The sequence below is a fragment of the Scomber japonicus genome, chromosome 8 (genome assembly GCF_027409825.1).
Source record: "Scomber japonicus isolate fScoJap1 chromosome 8, fScoJap1.pri, whole genome shotgun sequence".
NCBI lineage: Eukaryota > Metazoa > Chordata > Actinopteri > Scombriformes > Scombridae > Scomber > Scomber japonicus.
The window spans coordinates 33,941,804-33,951,803 of NC_070585.1; the positions used below are offsets into that span (position 1 = coordinate 33,941,804).

The 10,000-nt window shown below is 47.2% G+C and overlaps 1 protein-coding gene across 1 annotated transcript in view; it reads left to right on the forward strand.

The window, feature by feature from the left end:
- The window catches only part of mgat4b (alpha-1,3-mannosyl-glycoprotein 4-beta-N-acetylglucosaminyltransferase B), a gene marked incomplete at its 5' end in the record, with an annotated part of 68,445 nt that overhangs the window by 34,009 nt on the left and 24,436 nt on the right, over positions 1–10,000 (forward strand). Inside the window, 2 exons of the mRNA XM_053323719.1 lie at positions 1,711–1,841; positions 3,613–3,720. Of these exons, the coding sequence (XP_053179694.1) occupies positions 1,711–1,841; positions 3,613–3,720 (239 nt within the window). The remainder of the gene's footprint in view (positions 1–1,710; positions 1,842–3,612; positions 3,721–10,000) is intronic.

A 10,000-nucleotide genomic window follows, 5' to 3' on the forward strand; every position in this document is an offset into this window, starting at 1 on the left:
TAAACTCCTTCCTCCCTTTCATCCTTCCTTCCTTCCTTCCTTCCTGCCTCGGTGCCTCTAAACTCCTTCCTCCCTTTCATCCTTCCTTCCTTCCTTCCTTCCTGCCTCGGTGCCTCTAAACTCCTTCCTTCCTTTCATCCTTCCTTCCTTCCTTCCTTCCTGCCTCGGTGCCTCTAAACTCCTTCCTCCCTTTCATCCTTCCTTCCTTCCTGCCTCGGTGCCTCTAAACTCCTTCCTTCCTTTCATCCTTCCTTCCTTCCTTCCTTCCTGCCTCGGTGCCTCTAAACTCCTTCCTCCCTTTCATCCTTCCTTCCTTCCTTCCTTCCTGCCTCGGTGCCTCTAAACTCCTTCCTCCCTTTCATCCTTCCTTCCTTCCTTCCTTCCTGCCTCGGTGCCTCTAAACTCCTTCCTCCCTTTCATCCTTCCTTCCTTCCTTCCTTCCTGCCTCGGTGCCTCTAAACTCCTTCCTCCCTTTCATCCTTCCTTCCTTCCTTCCTTCCTGCCTCGGTGCCTCTAAACTCCTTCCTCCCTTTCATCCTTCCTTCCTTCCTTCCTTCCTGCCTCGGTGCCTCTAAACTCCTTCCTCCCTTTCATCCTTCCTTCCTTCCTTCCTTCCTGCCTCGGTGCCTCTAAACTCCTTCCTTCCTTTCATCCTTCCTTCCTTCCTTCCTTCCTGCCTCGGTGCCTCTAAACTCCTTCCTCCCTTTCATCCTTCCTTCCTTCCTGCCTCGGTGCCTCTAAACTCCTTCCTTCCTTTCATCCTTCCTTCCTTCCTTCCTTCCTGCCTCGGTGCCTCTAAACTCCTTCCTCCCTTTCATCCTTCCTTCCTTCCTTCCTTCCTGCCTCGGTGCCTCTAAACTCCTTCCTCCCTTTCATCCTTCCTTCCTTCCTTCCTTCCTGCCTCGGTGCCTCTAAACTCCTTCCTCCCTTTCATCCTTCCTTCCTTCCTTCCTTCCTGCCTCGGTGCCTCTAAACTCCCGCCGAGCTGGTTGAAGTCACAGCTCAGTGGCTTCACGTCTCTCAGCTGCTCTGGGATTTGAACCAGCAGCCTTTCACTAATTAGCGTGTTAGCGTGTTAGCGTGCTAGCGTGTTAGCGAGCAGAACAGCTTGGCTCTGCCTTACAGGGAGCTGACACGGCCGCACGCTCCACTTCCTGCATGACCTCAGAGACAGGAAGTCACTCAGAGAGCAAACTCATCTAACCTCACTACTTCTTCTTCTTCTCCTTCTTCTTCTTCTCCTTCTTCTTCTACTTCTCCTTCTCCTTCTTCTTCTACTTCTACTTCTACTTCTCCTCCTACTTCTTCTACTTCTTCTTCTCCTCCTCCTCCTTCTCCTTCATCTTCTCCTTCTTCTTCTCCTTCTTCTTCTTCTCTTCCTTCTTCTTCTCCTTCTTCTTCTTCTCCTTCTTCTTCTCCTTCTTCGTCTTCGCCTTCTTCTCCTTCTTCTCCTTCTTCTTCTTCTCTTCCTTCTTCTTCTTCTCCTTCTTCTTCTCCTTCTTCGTCTTCGCCTTCTTCTTCTCCTTCTTCTTCTTCTTCTTCTTCTTCTTCTTCTTCTCCTTCTTCTTCTTCTTCTCCTTCTTCTTCTTCTTCTTCTTCTTCTTCTTCTTCTTCTTCTTCTTCTTCTTCTTCTTCTTCTTCTTCTTCTTCTTCTTCTTCTTCTCCTCCTCCTCCTCCTCCTCCTCCTCCTCCTCCTCCTCCTCTTCACAGGTAAGATGTTTAAGTCTCTGGACCTGTCGCTCATCGTGGAGTTCATGTTGATGTTTTATAAAGACAAACCCATCGACTGGCTGCTGGATCACATCATGTGGGTCAAAGTCTGCAATCCAGAGAAAGACGCGGTGAGTAGGAGGCGTCACTCGATCTCGTTTTATAAGCACCAAAAAAAAGAGACGTTTAATTTATTTAGTAGATGCTTCGTTGTTTCAAGTGATTTGATTTGTTCTTAACCCTTAAAGTATGTCTGCTAGAGGTCACTTTGTGTCAAAAACTAAATCTATTGAACACATTTAACTTTTAGGTCAAAGTTTATCACTTATATGAGGACAGACAGACCATCAGGTTGTGTTATGGTTGCTATAGATACAGGATGTTCTATGGTTGCTATAGATACAGGTTGTTCTATGGTTGCTATAGATACAGGATGTTCTATGGTTGCTATAGATACAGATTGTTCTATGGTTGCTATAGATACAGGTTGTGTTATGGTTGCTATAGATACAGGTTGTCCTATGGTTGCTATAGATACAGGTTGTTCTATGGTTGCTATGGATACAGGTTGTGCTATGGTTGCTATAGATACAGGTTGTGTTATGGTTGCTATAGATACAGGTTGTGTTATGGTTGCTATAGATACAGGTTGTGTTATGGTTGCTATAGATACAGGTTGGTTGTGCTATGGTTGCTATAGATACAGGTTGTTCTATGGTTGCTATAGATACAGGTTGTTCTATGGTTGCTATAGATACAGGTTGTTCTATGGTTGCTATAGATACAGGTTGTGTTATGGTTGCTATAGATACAGGTTGTTCTATGGTTGCTATAGATACAGGTTGTGCTATGGTTGCTATAGATACAGCAGGTTGTGCTATGGTTGCTATAGATACAGGTTGTGCTATGGTTGCTATAGATACAGGTTGTGCTATGGTTGCTATAGATACAGGTTGTGCTGTGGTTGCTATAGATACAGGTTGTGTTATGGTTGCTATAGATACAGGTTGTGCTATGGTTGCTATAGATACAGGTTGTGTTATGGTTGCTATAGATACAGGTTGTGCTATGGTTGCTATAGATACAGGTTGTGCTATGGTTGCTATAGATACAGGTTGAGCTATGGTTGCTATAGATACAGGTTGTGCTATGGTTGCTATAGATACAGGTTGTGCTATGGTTGCTATAGATACAGGTTGTGTTATGGTTGCTATAGATACAGGTTGTGCTATGGTTGCTATAGATACAGGTTGTGCTATGGTTGCTATAGATACAGGTTGTGCTATGGTTGCTATAGATACAGGATGTTCTATGGTTGCTATAGATACAGGTTGTGTTATGGTTGCTATAGATACAGGTTTTGCTATGGTTGCTATAGATACAGGTCGTGTTATGGTTGCTATAGATACAGGTTGTGCTATGGTTGCTATAGATACAGGTTGTGCTATGGTTGCTATAGATACAGGATGTTCTATGGTTGCTATAGATACAGGTTGCGCTATGGTTGCTATAGATACAGGTTGCGCTATGGTTGCTATAGATACAGGTTGTTCTATGGTTGCTATAGATACAGGTTGTTCTATGGTTGCTATAGATACAGGTTGTTCTATGGTTGCTATAGATACAGGTTGTTCTATGGTTGCTATAGATACAGGTTGTTCTATGGTTGCTATAGATACAGGTTGTGCTATGGTTAGGGTTTCATCTTGTCCAAGGTCTGTAAAACATCCCGTTTAGGCTCAATGAGGAAATGAATCCATGTTTTATGTTGTCATGGCAACAAAGCTCTTTCTTAGTGAGATCTACGAAGGGTTAAATAGTTAGTCCAGGTGAGTTAAGATCATCAGCTGGTCTTTATAATGTGTAAACCTGGTTCTGGTTCTGGTTCTGGTCTCTCTTCAGAAACATTGCGACAGACAGAAAGCAAATCTGAGGATTCGCTTCAAACCGTCTCTGTTCCAGCACGTTGGCACGCACTCGTCTCTGGCTGGAAAAATACAGAAACTCAAGGTAAGACTCTACTCTACTCTACTCTACTCTACTCTACTTTACTCTACTCTACTCTACTCTACTCTACTCTACACTACTCTACTCTACTCTACTCTACACTACTTTACTCTACTCTACACTACTCTACTCTACTCTACACTACTCTACTCTACTCTACTCTACTCTACACTACTCTACTCTACTCTACTCTACTCTACTCTACTCTACACTACTCTACTCTACTCTACTCTACTCTACTCTACTCTACTCTACTCTACACTACTCTACTCTACACTACTCTACTCTACTCTACTCTACTCTACTCTACTCTACACTACTCTACTCTACTCTACTCTACTCTACTCTACTCTACTCTACTCTACTCTACTCTACACTACTCTACACTACTCTACTCTACTCTACTCTACTCTACTCTACTCTACACTACTCTACTCTACTCTACTCTACACTACTCTACTCTACTCTACTCTACTTTACTCTACTCTACTCTACTCTACTCTACTCTACACTACTCTACTCTACTCTACTCTACTCTACTCTACTTTACTCTACTCTACTCTACTCTACTCTACTCTACTCTACACTACTCTACTCTACTCTACTCTACTCTACTCTACTCTACTCTACTCTACTCTACTCTACTTTAACTACTCTACTCTACTCTACTCTACTCTACTCTACTCTACTCTACTCTACTCTACTCTACTCTACTTTACTCTACTTTACTCTACTCTACTCTACTCTACTCTACTCTACTCTACTCTACTTTACTCTACTCTACTCTACTCTACTTTACTCTACTCTACTTTACTCTACTCTACACTACTCTACTCTATACTACTCTACTTTACTCTACTTTACTTTACTTTACTTTACTTTACTTTACTCTACTCTACTCTACTCTACTCTACTCTACTCTACTCTACTCTACTCTACACTACTCTACTCTACACTACTCTACTCTACTCTACTCTACTCTACACTACACTACTCTACTCTACTCTACTCTACTCTACTCTACTCTACTCTACTCTACTCTACTCTACTCTACTCTACACTACTCTACTCTACTCTACTCTACACTACTCTACTCTACACTACTCTACTTTACTCTACTTTACTCTACTCTACTCTACTCTACTCTACACTACACTACTCTACTCTACTCTACTCTACTCTACTCTACTCTACACTACTCTACTCTACTCTACTCTACTCTACTCTACTCTACTCTACTCTACACTACTCTACTCTACTCTACTCTACTCTACTCTACTCTACTCTACTCTACTTTACTTTACTTTACTTTACTCTACTCTACTCTACTCTACTCTACTCTACTCTACTCTACTCTACTCTACTTTACTTTACTTTACTCTACTCTACTCTACTCTACTCTACTCTACTCTACTCTACTCTACTTTACTTTACTTTACTTTACTCTACTCTACTCTACTCTACTCTACTCTACTCTACTCTACTTTACTTTACTTTACTCTACTCTACTCTACTCTACTCTACTCTACTCTACTCTACTCTACTCTACTCTACTCTACTTTACTTTACTTTACTCTACTCTACTCTACTCTACTCTACTCTACTCTACTCTACTCTACTCTACTCTACACTACTCTACTCTACTCTACTCTACTCTACTCTACTCTACTCTACTCTACTCTACTCTACTTTACTTTACTTTACTTTATATGGCTTAATGTGGCTCCATTTAAAAAGGGAATAAACAGATTCAGGATGGTCCAACAGGAGTTAAGATTATGGAAGATGCCAAATGAATTATGTTTAAACTATGATTTGGTTTTGCTGCATTTTGTATATTAAGCTCCACACTGTGAAACTTCATCACTGTATTAAAGTGTTTTGCTTCAGAATAATCTGAGCAGGTAGAATAAGATTTAAACATCTGAGCTTTAACTGAAGTGTCCGGCTTACAGCAGACTGGTTTTATCCTTCTGTCAGAGAGGAAGTCTGAATCTGAGCGAGTCTGAGGCCAGGTTCAGGAGTCTGAAGCCAGGCGAGGTTCAGGAGTCTGAAGGGAGGCGAGGTTCAGGAGTCTGAAGCCAGGCGAGGTTCAGGAGTCTGAAGGGAGGCGAGGTTCAGGAGTCTGAAGGGAGGCGAGGTTCAGGAGTCTGAGGCGAGGTTCAGGAGTCTGAGGCGAGGTTCAGGAGTCTGAAGGGAGGTTCAGGAGTCTGAGGCGAGGTTCAGGAGTCTGAAGGGAGGCCAGGTTCAGGAGTCTGAGGCGAGGTTCAGGAGTCTGAGGCCAGGCGAGGTTCAGGAGTCTGAGGCGAGGTTCAGGAGTCTGAGGCCAGGCGAGGTTCAGGAGTCTGAAGGGAAGCGAGGTTCAGGAGTCTGAGGCGAGGTTCAGGAGTCTGAAGGGAGGCGAGGTTCAGGAGTCTGAAGGGAGGCGAGGTTCAGGAGTCTGAAGCGAGGCGAGGTTCAGGAGTCTGAAGGGAGGTTCAGGAGTCCGAAGGGAGGCGAGGTTCAGGAGTCTGAGGCGAGGTTCAGGAGTCTGAAGGGAGGCGAGGTTCAGGAGTCTGAAGGGAGGCGAGGTTCAGGACTCTGAAGGGAGGCGAGGTTCAGGAGTCTGAAGGGAGGCGAGGTTCAGGAGTCTGAGGCGAGGTTCAGGAGTCTGAAGGGAGGCGAGGTTCAGGAGTCTGAGGCGAGGTTCAGGAGTCTGAAGGGAGGCGAGGTTCAGGAGTCTGAAGCGAGGCGAGGTTCAGGAGTCTGAGGCGAGGTTCAGGAGTCTGAAGGGAGGCGAGGTTCAGGAGTCTGAGGCGAGGTTCAGGAGTCTGAAGGGAGGCGAGGTTCAGGAGTCTGAAGCGAGGCGAGGTTCAGGAGTCTGAAGGGAGGTTCAGGAGTCCGAAGGGAGGCGAGGTTCAGGAGTCTGAGGCGAGGTTCAGGAGTCTGAAGGGAGGCGAGGTTCAGGAGTCTGAAGGGAGGCGAGGTTCAGGACTCTGAAGGGAGGCGAGGTTCAGGAGTCTGAAGGGAGGCGAGGTTCAGGAGTCTGAGGCGAGGTTCAGGAGTCTGAAGGGAGGCGAGGTTCAGGAGTCTGAGGCGAGGTTCAGGAGTCTGAAGGGAGGCGAGGTTCAGGAGTCTGAAGCGAGGCGAGGTTCAGGAGTCTGAGGCGAGGTTCAGGAGTCTGAAGCCAGACGAGGTTCAGGAGTCTGAAGCGAGGCGAGGTTCAGGAGTCTGAGGCGAGGTTCAGGAGTCTGAAGCGAGGCGAGGTTCAGGAGTCTGAAGCGGGGTTCAGGAGTGTGAAGGGAGGCGAGGTTCAGGAGTCTGAAGCCAGACGAGGTTCAGGACTCTGAGACCAGGTCCAGATGAAGATGGAAAGCTCTGCTGGGCTCAGGAGCTGCAGTATCTCACAGCGGTGGCAGCTTGGCCTCCTGCCAGCAGCTCTCAGCCCAACGCTCGGCTTAATGCCTCTGATTACAGAGCGATGGAGCCCCGCTGACTGCTGCTGCTATCTGCTCCCATCAATCACTTATTGATCGCTGCGTCTCGGTCCAGAGCCTCCTCATGCAGAGGCTGACCCGCATGGAGCCGCGTGGAGCCGCGTGGAGCCGCGTGGAGCCGTGTGGAGCCGCGTGGAGCCGCCGTGTGGAGCCGCCTGGAGCCGCGTGGAGCCGCCGCGTGGAGCCGCCGCGTGGAGCCGCGTGGAGCCGCGTGGGGCCGCGTGGAGCCGCCGCGTGGAGCCGCCGCGTGGAGCCGCGTGGAGCCGCGTGGGGCCGCGTGGGGCCGCGTGGAGCCGTGTGCACATGGAGGATAAACACAGTTATTATCCTCCAGCCTGAAACGCTCTCTGAGCTTCAGGAACATCATCAACACTGAATCTAAAAAAGTTAAACTGTGAGAAACGAGAGAGGAAGAGAGGAAGAGTGGAAGAGTGGAAGAGAGGAAGAGAGGAAGAGTGGAAGAGGGGAAGAGTGGAAGAGAGGAAGAGAGGAAGAGTGGAAGAGAGGAAGGGAGGAAGAGAGGAAGGGAGGAAGAGAGGGAGAGAGGAAGAGAGGAAGAGAGGAAGAGAGGAAGAGTGGAAGAGAGGAAGAGAGGGAGAGAGGAAGAGTGGAAGAGAGGAAGAGAGGAAGAGAGGGAGGGAGGAAGGGAGGAAGAGAGGAAGAGAGGAAGAGTGGAAGGGAGGAAGAGTGGAAGAGGGATTTCTGCTTCTGTGGAGTCTAGTTATGAGAGAGTTGAGTAATAATCACTGGACTGGAAATAAAAAATGAATTACAGATCTACTTTGAAGACGTCGGTGCTCTGATGTGATGTTCTGGGTTTTGACCTTTGACCTTTTTATTGCAGATATTAGCGATTAGCTAAATGAGCTAACGATGGAGAGAAACACATTTTAACATTTTAACAGTTTAATTATAAAATAAATATCAGCTGTAATAGTTACTGATGAAAATGTTAATGATTACAAAGGAGGTTACATCTGAAGGAAGGAAGGAAGAAAGGAAGGAAGGAAGGAAGGAAGGAAGGAAGGAAGGACAGATGGAAGGAAGGATGGAAGGACAGATGGAAAGAAGGAAGGACAGATGGATGGAAGGAAGGAAGGACAGATGGAAGGAAGGAAGGAAGGAAGGACAGATGGAAGGAAGGAAGTAAGGAAGGACAGATGGAAAAAAGAAAGGACAGATGGAAGGACAGATGGAAGGACAGAAAGAAGGAAGGAAGGACAGATGGAAGGAAGGATGGAAGGAAGGAAGGAAGGAAAGAAGGAAGGCAGTTAAAGCCTCCACAGGTAGAGGAGTGATGTCTCAGAGTTGTGAGCAGACGTTGAGCTCTCATGTCGTCTCTCTTGTCTGAGCCTGACGATGATGTCATGCTTCTGTTTGCGGCTCGGATCGTCTCGGTGTCTCTTCGATGATGTCATGCTTCTGTTTGCCGGCTCGGATCGTCTCGGTGTCTCTTCGATGATGTCATGCTTCTGTTTGCGGCTCGGATCGTCTCGGTGTCTCTTCGATGATGTCATGCTTCTGTTTGCGGCTCGGATCGTCTCGGTGTCTCTTCGATGATGTCATGCTTCTGTTTGCGGCTCGGATCGTCTCGGTGTCTCTTCGATGATGTCATGCTTCTGTTTGCGGCTCGGATCGTCTCGGTGTCTCTTCGATGATGTCATGCTTCTGTTTGCCGGCTCGGATCGTCTCGGTGTCTCTTCGCTGCGGCTCGGATCGTCTCGGTGTCTCTTCGATGATGTCATGCTTCTGTTTGCGGCTCGGATCGTCTCGGTGTCTCTTCGATGATGTCATGCTTCTGTTTGCCGGCTCGGATCGTCTCGGTGTCTCTTCGATGATGTCATGCTTCTGTTTGCCGGCTCGGATCGTCTCGGTGTCTCTTCGATGATGTCATGCTTCTGTTTCCCGGCTCGGATCGTCTCGGTGTCTCTTCGCTGAACCCAAACTGTAAATCAGAGGAGCTTAGTCATCATCACAGCGAGCAGCGGGGGGGGGGGAGGAAGGATAGAAGGAGGGAAGCCTGTGACTGGCTGTTATCTCGTCTCACAGCGATGTCATCTCACATACAGACAGTAAAACACGGCTCTACTTCCTCCGCTGACTCAGAGAATAGATTCATCTGAAGAAGGAAGGAAGGAAGGAAGGAAGGAAGGAAGGAAGGACAGAAGGAAGGATGGAAGGAAGGATAGTAAAACACGGCTCTACTTCCTCCGCTGACTCAGAGAATAGATTCCTCTACAGAAGGAAGGAAGGAAGGAAGGACAGATGGAAGGAGGGAAGGATAGATGGAAGGACAGAAGGAAGGAAGGATAGAAGGAAGGACAGAAGGAAGGAAGGATAGAAGGAAGAACAGAAGGAAGGAAGGAAGGAAGGAAGGACAGAGGGAAGGAAGGAAGGACAGATGGAAGGAGGGAAGGAAGGAAGGAGGGAAGGATAGATGGAAGGAAGGAAGGAAGGAAGGAAAGAAAGAAGGAAGGAAGGAAAGAAGGAAGGAAGGAAGGAAGGACAGATGGAAGGACAGAAGGAAGGAAGGAAGGAAGGACAGAGGGAAGGAAAGAAGGACAGAAGGAAGGAAGCACAGAAGGAAGGAAGGACAGAAGGAAGGAAGGATAGAAGGAGGGAAGCAGCGGTCTGCTGTGACTGGCTGTTATCTCGTCTCACAGCGATGTTCATCTCAGATACAGACAGAAGGAAGGACAGAGGGAAGGAAGGAAGGAAGGATAGAAGGAGGGAAGGATGGAAGGAGGGAAGGAAGGAAGAAAGGAAGGAAGGATGGAAGGACAGAAGGAAGGAATGAGCGATGTCAT